Source organism: Asparagus officinalis, chromosome 4 (genome assembly GCF_001876935.1).
Source record: "Asparagus officinalis chromosome 4, Aspof.V1, whole genome shotgun sequence".
Classification (NCBI taxonomy): Eukaryota; Viridiplantae; Streptophyta; class Magnoliopsida; order Asparagales; family Asparagaceae; genus Asparagus; species Asparagus officinalis.
This window is the reverse complement of record NC_033797.1, coordinates 122,306,352-122,322,561: the sequence shown is the minus strand read 5'-3', so window position 1 is coordinate 122,322,561 and position 16,210 is coordinate 122,306,352. Positions and strand designations below refer to the sequence as shown.

Sequence of the window (16,210 nt, the reverse complement as noted above, 5' to 3'; positions counted from 1 at the left end):
AAGCATCGATTTTCCCCTTTGCCTGCGCACTGCCAAAAGAAAAAAAAATCAGCCGACTTTGCACGCCCCTGCCTTCACTTGCACTGCGTCCAAATCAGCCGCCTGCAATTCTTTTGCCCCCTCACTTCGCACACCATCGAAAAATACCCTAGCATGGGTATTTATAGCAGCTTCATAATTGTAATTGTGTGGGCCATCACACGCAGCAGAAACGAACCGCTGTTTCACGCGGAAAGAAGCCGCTCTCCGCACGTGGTGGCCCCCACGATCTTCACAGTATATCCCTCTGTTTACAAGCTTGTAAAGTTCGTATTAATGTTTTTTGGTTCAACTATATGTGTTGAGAATATTATCAGCTATATGAATATATGGAAATTAAAATGTTGTAACCACATGAGAGGTCAGTAGATGAATGACTCTGCTTACTAACACACACATATATCAATCTCATGTTTTCTATACTAATTGTACTATTGTAGTGATTCAATTATGTAATTATTTAAAAAAATGCAAATCGTCGGGGCTAATTATGAATCGTCTTTAATATAAATGTTTTAGTATTTTTAAGAGCAAGCAAGAACAAGATTGCCCCCCTAACTCCAATTCTTGGCTACGCCACTGGACATTAGGTAAGTGCTTCGATACTCTAACAATAAATTTGGATATCTAACATAGTGCTTCAGTATCTAACACAGTGCTTACTGCTAAAGCGTTTGCCAACACTGAGTATGCATATTCCATTTCTAGTCGCATTAGGAGCTCTTATTTCTGAAAAGTGTTGATCACAATCTCTTTTTCACTGTGAAGCGCTTTTTATTTCATGAAATTTGAAACAGTGCCATTGGATTACCTCACTTGATGTAGGATTGGTATAAATTTGTAGCTAAACTCATGTTTTTTTCAGCAAAAAGGTGCAGTTCATCTTGGGAAATGTCTTTTCTGTTACTGTACTTCAAAAGAGAACCTTACTTATATGCTAATTGCCGCTAGCTTCATGCTTTTAGAAAAGTTGTTGAGATCACCTCCATGTCCTTTTCAAAATGCAGAAGTCTCATCAGGGCTTGGAGATATTGTAGGAAAGACTGTAGTTAATTTTCTCCATACATTCTGCAGTCATCTAATAAAACTTCTCAAATCTCTTCTCTCACCACATGCCTCATGTAACTGTTGCATACATGATTTTCAAGTTGGTTAAAATTCTAGAGTATGCATTATAATCATGTCACTTCTCTCAAAAGAACTGCGCTTGCTTATTTTTGGTTTTGAAGTTCCACACTAGGTATTTGTATTTCTTGTTTCTTTATACTTATTTTACCAGCATAACTTTTGTTTTTAGGGACAACAAATGGCATCGGTTGCTTGTGGCTGGCGACATACAATTACTGTTTCTTCGTCAGGGAATTTGTACACCTATGGGTGGAGTAAATATGGTCAGCTTGGCCATGGTGACTTTGAAGATCACCTCATTCCACACAGACTGGAAGCACTGAAAGATAGCTATATATCTCAGGTTCTATTCCTTAGCCTGTCTCCTTTCCCATTTATTATTCCTTTCTTCTCCACATAATAAATGCAGTTTAGTTACACAATAGCATGTAAAAAAGATCATGTAGTCTGTAGAATATTTCTAACCATTATACAAATGAATATAAGCTCTTGACATACTATTTGTCACCTAAGTCATGTTGCGGATATTGTATGTGTATGAATTATGCATTCTTCACAGAGGTATTAATACTTCGCTAAAGTCTGTTAGCCAATAAGCATGTGTGACATATTTGATTGACTTAGATGACCTTCATTAAATTGAAAAGTAAAATGAATTTACCTGTCAGATAGGTAAGCTTCCCATTGCATCTTCTTCACAACATAGAATGAATGTTGAATAGTTGGGATGTTTCACAATTTCAGATTCATAATTAGTCATAGACTCATATTAGAAATTTCTGGGATTATTAGAACTCAGATTTTTTTTTCTTTGGTTATGTCTTTTTGTCATTCTCCGTTAATATTTCAATATATTTACTCTTCAGAGTTTTCTGATTTGATAAATAATTCAGTGATTTCAATACTGAAGGATGTTTGTGACAATTTACACCATGATAATATGTCTTTTAGTTGAAGTTTCTTTCCATGTGTTATAGTAAAAACTTATAACCCTCAGCCTTCACCACAACTTTGGAGTTTTGGTGCTGTGGCAGAGACTTTTAACATGGTATGAGAACAACTCAGGTTCATATCCCACTAGCCACAAATTTAACACATTGCTTTCAGTTACAATCTTGTTCATCTTTACAATTTTTAGCAACAATTTTCACATCACATCTTTAAAGAAGTCAAGTGGTCCTTAAGCACGTGGAATGCAAATTGGTAAGGGGGATATAAATTGAAAGATATGCAAACTAGCAGTTTGGAGAATTGAGTAGAAAACTAGTGGAAGATGACACTGAATAGTAGGAAAATGAAGAGTAAAGGGGAATAGAATTAAAAAAGGATTTGGTTGGAGGAATCAGTTGGATACTGCAATTATCGAAAATCCATGAACAAAAAACTACGTTCCCTCTCCATGTGTTCTATTGTTGGACACTTGTTTAAACACCTGAGAGAGGATGATGAAGGGCTTATATAAACCACTAACTGCATTAATTTGTTTTATTTATTTATTGATAGAAATTCATAAGTTAGTTAAAAGTTCTGTAACGTAATTTAACACTGAAACTAAAATTTCAGTGTCATATTCATTGATAGTGCTGAAACGTAATTTATTCAGATGTTTGTGGGTTATTGACTGATTTGTTCTTGTTTCCATTCTTGACAAGAAGAGACAAGGGAAGATTGAACATTAACCAATCTATTTATAAACCTTTGGAGATGGGAGTGGAGAACAGAAGATAAGCCTAACCCCTAGGCTCACATATATGCACCTCAACCTGCCACAATATTTTTCATATGAAACACTCTTGAAACCACATATTTCAAGAGTAGAAACAATATTGACAGATAAATGGTGGTGGCTATTTAAGAGTCCAAAATATTTTCACTCGTGGAGGAGAAGATTTTCCAGATGTCAGACTGAAAAAATAACAACGATAACAATCAACTGAAAAAGTGCAGATGGGGATTAATTTTCTACAATCAAATTTAAATGATACTGATGAAAGATTGAGGACATTACTTGGTGAAGATGTTACTTGTTGATTTGTAATGCTTTTAACTAATTATCAACCTCTCATTTTGTATTAATCCGTGGCAGTTGTTTAGTTCTAGACTGGTATTCTAGTTTATGAGCTATATCCATTCTTTCTTCTTCTTTTTTCTCAAATTTATTTGTTTGTTTCTTTTGGGTTTTATATCATTCTTTATTCTTTTCTTTTTCTTGACTCTTGTGGCGTGTCATTGCAAGCCAGAGCATGGGAGTTCATGAGAGTTATTTTTTTTGTGTGCTAGGTCACCATCCTTGACCTTTTGTCTTTCGTTTTAGTGTATCAGGTTCTTTGTTAATGCCAATGGATAGTCCAATTTTGAATGAGCTACATTTAGTCCTCTGATTCCTGGTTTACATTCTTTTCAGTTATTGGTGTTTGTTGTGTCTGTTACGCGGTGGATGAGAGGTTGTGAATGTTTTTGTTGGTGGGAGTGCACCGATATTGACTGTTTCTCTTTGATTTTTAAAGCAAACCATCATCTTTTCAATGCCATACTCTACCCTTGTCTTGATGGGCTATATTAAATCCTCTTGTTCGTGCTTTGCATTGCCTTTAGTTTTGATTTTCGTCTCCATTAGTCAGACCTAGGGATAAATACGGCTCTACTGATAGGTGGAGGAGCATTTTGAGAGACCACAAAGCTTAGCTAGAACCTTAAAGATTTGATGTTAAGCAGATTTGGATCGTCGAAGGGGGAGTCACCTTGACGAACCTATTCCTAAAGTTGGGGTGCATAGGCGCACTGTAGTAGCTTGATCAATCAGGGATTAGGTCTCAATAAGAGGACAAACTTTACCAATTGTCTTAACTGTAACAAATTAATGAATGAACTATTATAGAGCTATTACAGAACATCTTATGAATTCACATGCTTATTTTTATCAGATATCTGGTGGGTGGAGACATACTATGGCATTGGCTTCAGATGGCAGACTCTATGGCTGGGGATGGAATAAGGTTTGCCTGTCTTCCATTGTCTTCTCTAGGGTCTTCTCTTTCCTTCACAATCTACTTACTAAGCTTAGTAAATTGTCTTATAATATATTTTTTGGATTGTTGGGATGACAACAACAATAACAAGAACATAGTCTTTATTCCAAATGTTTGGGGTTGGCTACACGAATCCTATGATTCCATCCTGTTCTATTATGGGCTTTATTCTCCGTTAAGTTATCAATTATTACATCCTTCTCCATTGCTCTCAACCAAGTTCTTTTAGGTCTATCTCTAGATCTTTGTCTCATTAACTATAATATTATCATTTTTTCTAACCAACACACTAAGAGGTCTCCGTTATATATGACTAAACCACCTTTATCGATTCTCTTATTTTTATCCTCAATAGGAGCAACCTCTAATTTTCTAGAGATACACTCATTTCTTATCCTATCTTTTAGTGTATACACACAAAACCATCGCAAAATTCTCATTTCTACTACATTCATTTTTTGCACATATTTTTAAGTTGCCTAACGTTTTGATCCATAAAGAATTGTTGGTCTAATAACCATTCTATAGAATTTTCTCTTTACTCTCGTAGGTATTATACGGTCACATAAGACTACCTAAACACTCCTCCATTTTGTAACGTTGGGATGATTTTGCTAATATCAATTATTAAAAAGAAATATTCAGGGAAAATTGTGTTTGCACTTTGCAACTTTCATTTCCTTAAAAAATATTAACTCTATCTCTTCACTAACCTTATGTCATTTAGACACTTACCCTTAGCCTGCATTAATTATTCCTGCGTCATCCCTTTTTTATTCCTGTATCATCATTCTGTCAAAAGATGGGAGTTTTCAAGCCACCATGGACATTTTTTGATTTTGATACTGTTCATGTTTATTATTGTTATGTCAAATTGACATTGTTCATGGTTTATTATTGTGGATCTCATGATAGTTTTTTTCGCTTCTAACTGATGAGGTGCTAATGTTGTTTATTGGTTCTGTTGTCACAAAAGCACAAGTCAACCTATATTCTTGTTTCTCAAAGGAAACTAGAATAAATAGTGAAATTCTTGTTTCTCAAAGGAAACTAGAATAGAAAGTGAAATATTTCAACAAAGTGAAATATGCACTCTTCCTCTCATCAGTTCTAGGACTGAAATGTCGAGGGAACCTACAAGCAATAGCTAACATCCAGAAAAAACAATAAATACACGAGATTTACATGGTTCAGCAAACTTGCCTACGTCCACGGGAGGGGGTGAGGGGAGATTCTACTATGAGAAGAACACCGACGACTTGTACAATCCACAAGCTCGTCTCAAAGAAAAATAGATTTGATTTTTACCCAAAAGAAATTAACCTCTCTTTTGTAAAATCCCTCTTTTTCTCTCCTCAAAATCTCTCTCTTTAATTCTCTGTTTTCTTTCTCTGCTCAGCCACCAAAAGAAAAAAATAAAAAAACTTCTGCCCTTTTTTTCCTTTCTTCCACAGCTTTTTCCCACGCGATTTTCCCCTGCCGCAAACCCTAGGAGAGATCGGCTATTTATAGGAAACCTCACACGAAAATTCCAGGTCCAAAAGAATTGAACCCGATCTTGTTGCATGCTTGTGGCCCCCACGTTCGTTGTTCACGTGCTTTGCCTCCGCGAAAAATTCAGTGGTCCTACGTTCACAGTATGTTAAATATAGTAATTCAATTTCTTTGTTAAACAATGAGTTACTGCTTCTTTTTCTGACACTATTATACATTGTAGCAGTAGAGTTTTAAGATATGTTTCTACACAAGGGAATTTCATTGATAAAAAAGTGAAAATCAAGAATAAGTTCCACATGATTAATATCCTCACCATTTCAAACCTCTCTATGATCCCTCTCTAATATTGGTTCTCATGTACCATTATGTGTTACTTTTTAATGACCGAAAACAAGTTTATTTTGAGTCAAATTTCTAGATGTATAAAAAGTATTTTTCTTAGAAGCTCTTGTCCTGACATTGCATTGATTTTTGTTCTAATGTGTCCTGTAACTTTACGCAGTTTGGTCAACTTGGTGTGGGGGATAATGTTGATCATTGCTCTCCAGTACAAGTTACATTTCCACATGAAGAGGCATGGCTTTATTTCAAACTTCTATATACTTTCATTTTTGAGATAAATTATTCTTTGATTTGTTACCCATGTCGCTAAAATTCTAGCGTTTTTTCCCTTTAATATCTACATGTCATTTTACAGAAAGTTATTCAAATATCATGTGGCTGGAGGCACACACTTGCTTTCACAGATAGAAGAAATGTATTCTCATGGGGCAGGGGCACAAGCGGACAGCTTGGCCATGGGGATATCCTCGACAGGTAATACTCAAATTAAAAACCCATACTCCGAAACAATGACTTTTGCAATGTTTTGATTGGTCAGTAGTGCATGTAGGTGATAATTTTGAATCTGAGAAGTTGTTTTTGTACCTTGCTGATGTTGCCCATTAGAGGCATGCTTATAGACCTTTACATCTGTTAATAAAGATGTACTTTGTTAATTGTGTGCTATTTTAACATATTTAAACCATTTACTCTGAGAAAGGCTGAGGCTGTTATATTATTCTGGCAAATTTGACAAAGCCCCTAGTAAGTTTGGGTATTTGGTATTGCGCCCCTAAAAAGTTTGAAACTACCACTTAACCCCTAATAAGCTTGGAAATTCTAGAAAATCCCCAAAACTTTTTGATATTTTCTTTAATCCCCATACCGCTATTAGATAAACTGATAAAAAGACCTAAATACCCTTTTAAATTAACAGACTAATTATTAACCTAATTAATATAATTAAATTTTTATTACATTTAACCCTAAATTAATTTAAAATTAGAGGGTGGGTGGGGGAGGGTTCGTCAGTGACAGGGCTTGCAGGTGATAAGGTGGCAGTGGACCAATCAGCCTCCTTCCCATCATCAGAGACACAATTACCTTACCTCTTTAATTTATTTTTCTCTTTTTCTTGTAACTAGTGGTCTATAGTTTAATTCTTCAAGTTGTTTCTCTCAAAAAATTCTTCTAGTTGCAAATAGTGAGCACAAAAGTCTAGTCAGAGAAGAGATGACGATAATAAACAGTATTAATAGCGAGCAGTGCGGCCTAATTGTCCTCCCTCTTTCCATCGCCATCGCTACCTATCTCCAACGCCCCATCGTCGGAGATGGATCTAGGATTAGAGTTAATGACAAGTGGATGAGAGAGAAGTCTAGTTTAATTCTTCAAGTTGTTTCCCTCAAAAAATTCTTCTAGTTGCAAATAGTGAGCACAAAAGTCTAGTCAAAGAAGAGATGATGACAATAAACAATATTAATAGCGAGCAATGCGGCCTAATTGTTCGCCATATTTCCATTGTCGTTGCTACCTATCTCCGGCGTCTCATCGTCGGAGATGGATTTATGTTATAGGTTGCCTTAAATACTCAAAACCATATTGCTATAGGAGTTCCTTTTTAGCTTGGTTTGTTTTGACCAAGAGTCCTACTTATATTAGACTTTGCACAACCAATCATATTAGAGGTTTGTTTTTACTAGGACTCTTGTTGGGATTTAGGACATGTAGACTTCTATTCCTGATAGAACTCTTATTTCTTAGACATCAATGAGCTGGGATCTTTAAGGCTATATAAGAACAGTCTTTCAAGTCAATTAGAAGCATCAATCTTTAGAGCACCAATCAAGAGGAGAGTTCATTTGTGAAGTCTATTTGATATTCTTCTCTTTTGTTTCTTTAGTTGAGAGTTGTATTAGGCTTTTGGGGTGTTATTTGGGATCGAGAGATTGGGAGATTCCACTTTGTAATCCTCACAATTAGTAAAGCTTTTTTCCTCCTTCCCCTGTGGACGTATGCTACAAGCTGAACCACGTATATATTTGTGGTCATGTGTTCTTGATATTTTTCATGCTCTCGTGTGATTGATATTAGCTTATCTTGGGGAGTTTGTCATAATAAATTAGTGTCAGAGCCCTCAACTATCGACCGGACGAGAAGATGACGATACCTACTACGAAATGTGATATCAAGAAGTTTGACAGTAACATCAGTTTTAGTCTTTGGCAAGTTAGGATGGTCGTCGTGTTGACACAGAGTGGATTGAAGAAGGCTTTGTTGGAAAAGTCAAAGAAACCTGCTACTATAACAGAGGAAGATTAGAACGAGTTAGATGATGGAGCTCTCACAGCGATCTAGTTATGTTTGACAAACGAAGTTTTGCAAGTTCTCAAGGAAAAAATAGCCGCTGATTTGTGGTCTAAATTGAAGGATTTATATTTGACGAAGTTGCTCACTAATCGCCTCCTCTTGAAGCAGCGTTTGTACACACTTCGGATGTCGGAAGGAACACCCATCAAATATCATATTGGTGAATTTAATTCTGTGATTACAGATTTGAGTAAGGATGTCGGAAGGAACACCCATCAAATATCATATTGGTGAATTTAATTCTGTGATTACAGATTTGAGTAAGATTGATGTTAAGATCGATGATGAAGAAATTTAATTCTGTGATTACAGATTTGAGTAAGATTGATGTTAAGATCGATGATGAAGATCAAGCCCTATTGTTATTGTGTTCTTTGTCGTCTTTCTACAAGCACTTTAGGGATATAATGATTTACGGTCGAGATTCTATAGGTATTAAGGACGTCAAAGAGAACTTATTGAATAAGGAGAAGATCGACAAAGAGTTAACCACAAGTGAAAGTGGCGATAAAGTTGACTTGTTTGTTCGAGGAAGATCAGGAAAAAGGGCTTTGGAGGTAATATGTATAAGTCGAAGCACATGAATCCGACCTGCTGATATTATAAGAAAAAAAGGCACATCAAGACCGATTATTACAGATTAAAGAACAAAAATAAATAAGAAGAGTATGAAGAAAAATCAAAGGACTTTGTTGAAGTTGATATTGCTGAAGATGTGATTTTGTTGGCTACATATGACATAAATAGGAGCATGGATGATTGGATTTCGAGTTGTCTTATCACGTGTCCTAATCTAGACTGGTTCACCACTTATGAAACTATTGATGGTGGAGTTCTTATGGGGAACAACACCTCATGCAAGACTGTTGGGAAATGCACAATTTGGATTAAGATGAATGATAGAGTCATCAGGACTTTGACAGATGTTAGGCATGTTCCAGGTTTAAGGAAGAATCTCATCTCTTTGGACACTCTTGATAGCATTGGGTGCAATTTATCAAGTAAATGCGAAGTTCTTAGGGTTATAAAAGGCTCTTTTGTGGTTATGAAAGGAAAAAAGATAGGCAGCTTGTATGTTTTGTAGGGTTCTACCGTTACCGGCTCGGATACAGTTGCATCGTCGATGTTAGGAGTTGATACTACTAGATTATGGCATATGAGACTTGGTTATATGAGTGAGCGCAGATTGATCGAATTGAGTAAGAAGGGTCTTTTATGTGAACAAAGTACAATAAAATTAGGATTCTACGAGTATTGCATCTTTGGGAAGTAGAAAAGAGTCGGCTTCAGTACGGCAGTGCATCAGACTAAAGGTACTTTGGATTATATCCATTCAGATCTTTGGGGACCTTCTCAAGTTGCCTTTAATGGTGGTAGTTTCAGATATTTGTTGACCATCATTGATGACTACTCCATGAAAGTTTAGGTCTATTTTTTAAAACATAAAGATGATGTGTTTGTGACTCTCAAGCAGTGGAAGTTTTTGATTGAGAAGCAGGCTGAGAGGCTGATTAAGAGCCTTAGAACTGATAATGATCTTGAGTTTTGTGGAAGAGAATTTAATGAGTTCTGCAAGAAGGAGGGAATCGTTAGACATCGTACAGTCTCTCTCACACTGCAACATAATAGAATGGTAGAATGTATGAACATAACCCTATTAGAGAAAGCTCGTTGTATGATGTTCAATACAGGTTTAGACAAGGAATATTGGGCAGAAGCAGTGAATACGACTTGTTACTTAGTGAATCGGTCGCCACCTACTGCTATTAGTTGTAAAACTCCAGAGGAGGTTTGGTCCGGTAAGCCTGCGGATTATTCTAATCTTAGAATATTTGGTTGCACTGCATACGTACATGTTAGTCAAGGGAAACTTGAGCCACGAGCGAAGAAGAGCATATTCCTAGGTTATGCATCGAGTGTTAAGGGTTTAGGTTGTTGTGTCTTGATCCGAAGTCTCATAAGATTATTATTAGTCGTGATGTTATTTTTGATGAATTTGTTATGTTATACCAGAAACGGTCATCAGTTTTAGTTGTTGATAAGACGCGCACTACAGGACATAAGGTGAAGTTAGAAATTCGTAATTCAACTCTTCAACAGGATAATATTACAGAAGTTCAACAGTCAGAATCCGTTCAAGTAAATGAAGCACCTCAACAGCTGCAGGAAGAGCCGGAATACACTATTGCTAGAGATCGGTCTAGACGAGATATCCAATAACCGTGAAGATATGAAGATATGACAACTTATGCATTATCGGTTGATAATTTTGTACCCTTCAGCTATTCAGGAGCTACTTCAGGTGATGACTTCGCTAATATTTACAGTCGTGCGGACAATTCAGTCCATTTATTGAGGAGGTATTTTTCAGTTAGCAAGTTCAAGCCGGGCTTAGACTTGATCGATATGTGCCACACTTAGATGCCCTGGGGGGCTATTGGAGAATGTGGAGTAAGTTAGCTTATTTTGGAGTAAAGAATCTTCTACGCATTTGAGTCAATGTGAAGATTTGTTATAGGTTACCTCAAATACTCAAATCCATATTGCTTTAGGAGTTCCTTTTTAGCTTGGTTTGTTTTAATCAAGAGTCCTACTTACATTAGACTTTGCACAACCAATCATATTAGAGGTTTATCTCTACTTGGACTCTTGTTGGGTTTTAGGACATGTGAGATTTTATTAGAACTCCTAAGTCCTTAGACAACAAGGAGCTGAAATCTTCAATGCTATATAAGAATAGTCTTTCAAGCCAATTAGAAGCATCAATTTTACTCTTAAGAATATTTATACATGCAAAATTGATGTTTATGCAAAGAAACATTACCAATAGATTAAAATTGATGTGTATGCAAAAAAACATTACTCTAAGATCCGCAAAAATAAACAAATCAATTGCATAATTAACCAAAATATTATCTCAAATCCCCCCTATTTAATCTAATTTTCTCTAATAATTAGTTCAAATTTTAATGGATTTTTAATGATTATTCTAAATATAAACATTTGAATTTTTAAGATTATTTTATGGATAAGTGTTAAGACGACATATACTTTTCTAATGAAGCTGAAATTATGTGATAATTAGAATTTAAGAATGAGATTGTTTTATATTTATATTAATATGTGAAGGTCTTCTATCTCATCTAACCGTGACATCTTATTTGATTGCTTCATGTTGAAGAATTTAACTCAATGTCCTCTTTAATTTATACTAAAATCTCAAATTTTCTTTATAATAAAACTTCGATGTTAGATGACTTTGCCAGCTGGCAAAACCCACAGTCCTGACATGTATGAAGAGATATTCTTAGTGCTACGATCACACAAGGAACATCAACTTTTTATTACATTTCTTTTATTTTAAAAATATTATAGAAAAATAAGGGATATTATAAAGGAGGGATTGATGGTTAATCTATATAATTTTGGATTAGAAATTTTGAAATAAAAACTATCTGCACGCTTATTTGGCAAGCTAATTGTTTCCTTTTCTTTTTTTATATTCTAATATTATAAATAAAGAGGGATATTAGAAAGGAGAGGTTGCTAGTTAGGCTATTCAATTTTGAATTTCAAATTAAAAAAAGAAGACATACATACTCTTATGGTGAATTTCTTTTAAATTTCAAACTATCTAAAGAAAAACGCGCTCTGGCTTAGGTTATCTAATTTGAAATTTGAAATTCAAGCAATGTACTTTTTATTTCACATATTATGTTCAGAGCACTATAAGAAAGTTAATATCATATTCATTTCACAAAGTCATATATTATAAGTCATTGATATAAGCTAATTGTATGCTTATATTCATAAAAAATGGGGTATATATATAAAAAAAGAAAAGAAGAAGCAACGGCCCAAAGGAAAAGTTTCAGTGTGATTCAATTTAGAAGCAAGTGCATACGACCAAAGAAATAACGCACAGAGACCAAACAAATTAAATATATAAAAAAAACCAGACCTCTAACCTTCCAAGCTAATGATGTGGGTGTTGGGTGCCAATTCAAACTCTAAGTTGGATCTGGATTTGAAAGCTAGGCCCAGTCCTAGTAGGTTTCTTAGAGGCCACGCTAACTGTTTGCGTCGAAAATCATTTTCTTCATTGTATAACTCATTACAACTTCGATCGTTACAATAAGTTTAAAAAGATCGGTCTTTTTATAAGACCTTTACATAATAAAAATAAAAGATACAATTCTCGTTCAAACAAAATGCAGAGGACGTTTATCATCCGCTACTTTGCGTGGGATCTTTGCCTGTGTCGGGGTTTATCCTGTTAGACCCTAGAGGGGGGTGATTAGGGTCTTATGCTAATCTAATCCGATTTTATGCCAATTAAAACTAATTAATAAATTATTCTTGCAAGATAGATATACAATATGTTACAAGCAAGAAAAAGCAATATGAACAAAGAGCAATATCCTAGAAATGAGATATATAGTGAAATATATGCGAGGATATATAAACTAATACAAAGGTGAAACAATATAGAGGACAATATAAATAAGCAAAAGAACAATGGTGATATAAGATATGAACACAAGAATTAAGTACGCCAAAGACAATGCAAACACAAGCAAATGATCACGGAGTTCGGACAAGTCTAAGCTTATTAATTTTGCTGTGTGACGACATATACTTTTCTAATGAAGCTGAAATTATGTGATAATTAGAATTTAAGAATGAGATTGTTTTATATTTATATTAATATGTGAAGGTCTTCTATCTCATCTAACCGTGACATCTTATTTGATTGCTTCATGTTGAAGAATTTAACTCAATGTCCTCTTTAATTTATACTAAAATCTCAAATTTTCTTTATAATAAAACTTCGATGTTAGATGACTTTGCCAGCTGGCAAAACCCACAGTCCTGACATGTATGAAGAGATATTCTTAGTGCTACGATCACACAAGGAACATCAACTTTTTATTACATTTCTTTTATTTTAAAAATATTATAGAAAAATAAGGGATATTATAAAGGAGGGATTGATGGTTAATCTATATAATTTTGGATTAGAAATTTTGAAATAAAAACTATCTGCACGCTTATTTGGCAAGCTAATTGTTTCCTTTTCTTTTTTTATATTCTAATATTATAAATAAAGAGGGATATTAGAAAGGAGAGGTTGCTAGTTAGGCTATTCAATTTTGAATTTCAAATTAAAAAAAGAAGACATACATACTCTTATGGTGAATTTCTTTTAAATTTCAAACTATCTAAAGAAAAACGCGCTCTGGCTTAGGTTATCTAATTTGAAATTTGAAATTCAAGCAATGTACTTTTTATTTCACATATTATGTTCAGAGCACTATAAGAAAGTTAATATCATATTCATTTCACAAAGTCATATATTATAAGTCATTGATATAAGCTAATTGTATGCTTATATTCATAAAAAATGGGGTATATATATAAAAAAAGAAAAGAAGAAGCAACGGCCCAAAGGAAAAGTTTCAGTGTGATTCAATTTAGAAGCAAGTGCATACGACCAAAGAAATAACGCACAGAGACCAAACAAATTAAATATATAAAAAAAACCAGACCTCTAACCTTCCAAGCTAATGATGTGGGTGTTGGGTGCCAATTCAAACTCTAAGTTGGATCTGGATTTGAAAGCTAGGCCCAGTCCTAGTAGGTTTCTTAGAGGCCACGCTAACTGTTTGCGTCGAAAATCATTTTCTTCATTGTATAACTCATTACAACTTCGATCGTTACAATAAGTTTAAAAAGATCGGTCTTTTTATAAGACCTTTACATAATAAAAATAAAAGATACAATTCTCGTTCAAACAAAATGCAGAGGACGTTTATCATCCGCTACTTTGCGTGGGATCTTTGCCTGTGTCGGGGTTTATCCTGTTAGACCCTAGAGGGGGGTGATTAGGGTCTTATGCTAATCTAATCCGATTTTATGCCAATTAAAACTAATTAATAAATTATTCTTGCAAGATAGATATACAATATGTTACAAGCAAGAAAAAGCAATATGAACAAAGAGCAATATCCTAGAAATGAGATATATAGTGAAATATATGCGAGGATATATAAACTAATACAAAGGTGAAACAATATAGAGGACAATATAAATAAGCAAAAGAACAATGGTGATATAAGATATGAACACAAGAATTAAGTACGCCAAAGACAATGCAAACACAAGCAAATGATCACGGAGTTCGGACAAGTCTAAGCTTATTAATTTTGCTGTGTGATAGTGTACTATTCAAGATATTCTTGTACAATAGGGTATTGATCAAGCTTTAGAGAAGAAAAACACAGAAGGGCTGAAGGATGGTGAATGGAGTTCCATACAAAAGAAGGTGGTTAGCACAATTCGTTTGGCACTCGCCATCGAGATCAAGTACAACGTTATGCAGGAGACCACACAGAGGGGGTTGTGGGACTAGCTTGAGGGGATTTATGCATCAAAGTTAGTGAAGTCAATGACTAACCGATTGTGTTTGAGGGTGAAGTTTTATTCATTGAAGATGGAAGAAGGTACTGCTATTCAAGATCACATTAACGCCTTAAATCAGCTAGTTTGCTAGCTTATGAATATTAATGAGGAGATTAAAGAAGAAGGGCAAACACTACTCCTTTTGTCTTCCTTACTACAGTTGTGTAAGCTGTTACTTTAGACGATAATTGCGGACGAGTAGACTTTAAAGTTTGACGATGTGACATCACTCCTACATGAGAATGAAAGAATGATGAGGAAGGATAATGCATCAAATGGTGATGAAGTGCACTAGTTTTTGAAGGTTCTAATCGAGGGAGGAGTAAGTTGAGATGTGACAGTTATCGAGGAAGGTCAAAACCCGGGCCTGGCGAAAGACCGTGCTACTGTGGAGAGAAGGGTCCTAGTCAGTTCAGATGTTCCCAGATGCAAGATGGCTTGAAGAGCATTAGACAGATGAAGATTCAATAAAATGGTAAGGAGAAGAACTCCTCGGCAGTTGTGTGATGAAGATGGGGTGTTAATGACGGAGTGTACTAGTAATAATGCGAGTAATACTTAGGTTGTGCAACCTCTATGCATGTTTGCAACAATAAAGAGTGTTTTGATACATTCAAGACGGATGAAGACTTTGGTGACGTTATTGTCGGAAACAACGAGAAGCTGAAGGTTGAAGGTGTTGTGAATGTTCACCTCAAGCTTCACACAAGGAAGGTAGAATTCTTCGTCATGTGAGATATATGCCGTCATGTGGTGTTAGTTTAATTTCATTGGGTGAGATGACATCGCGTGGGTACAAGTATGTGGGTGAACGAGAGTGGTGCAAAGTGTATAGAGATGGTGATTTGATTTTACGAGGAAGAAAGAATAGCAACTATATTTACTATTTAGATGGGCAATTTGTTAATGGAATATGTGAGTCTTCTCAAACTCTTGTCGACAAGGGAGAGATGAAGAACAAGAAGAAGAGAGTGAGTTTTTTTGGAGCCATTGAGATACATGGAAAATTTTCATTGAGGGAGGATATGCTGGGTGCCGACTCAAACTCCAAGTTAGATCCGGACTTGAAGGCTATGCCCAGTCATAGTAGTTTTCTTAAATGCCAAGTTAATAGTTCTCTTGGAAGCCAAGTTGACTTGGTGAGCAAGTCAGGGGTGTTTTTAAATAAGACATCCTATTTTAGGGGTTTTTTAGTAGAGAGAGGGAGAGAGATAATATTTTTGTAATCAGGGTTTAACAGAGGGTATAACCGGGTTCAAGTGTACTGTGAGAGAGAGAGAGAGAGTGTTTCACAATCTTTGTCCATGCAAAAGATTGTAATTTGGTGGTGATAGTGGATTATTTTCGATCATGTGTTTTTTCCT

At 35.2% G+C, this 16,210-nt stretch overlaps 1 protein-coding gene across 1 annotated transcript in view; it reads left to right on the top strand.

Moving 5' to 3' along the window:
- Window positions 1-16,210, top strand: part of LOC109838064 (ultraviolet-B receptor UVR8-like) — a 34,138-nt gene that overhangs the window by 16,688 nt on the left and 1,240 nt on the right. The window contains exons 6-9 of the mRNA XM_020406519.1: window positions 1,337-1,510; window positions 4,092-4,163; window positions 6,196-6,267; window positions 6,391-6,509. Coding sequence (XP_020262108.1) covers window positions 1,337-1,510; window positions 4,092-4,163; window positions 6,196-6,267; window positions 6,391-6,509 — 437 coding nt within the window. The remainder of the gene's footprint in view (window positions 1-1,336; window positions 1,511-4,091; window positions 4,164-6,195; window positions 6,268-6,390; window positions 6,510-16,210) is intronic.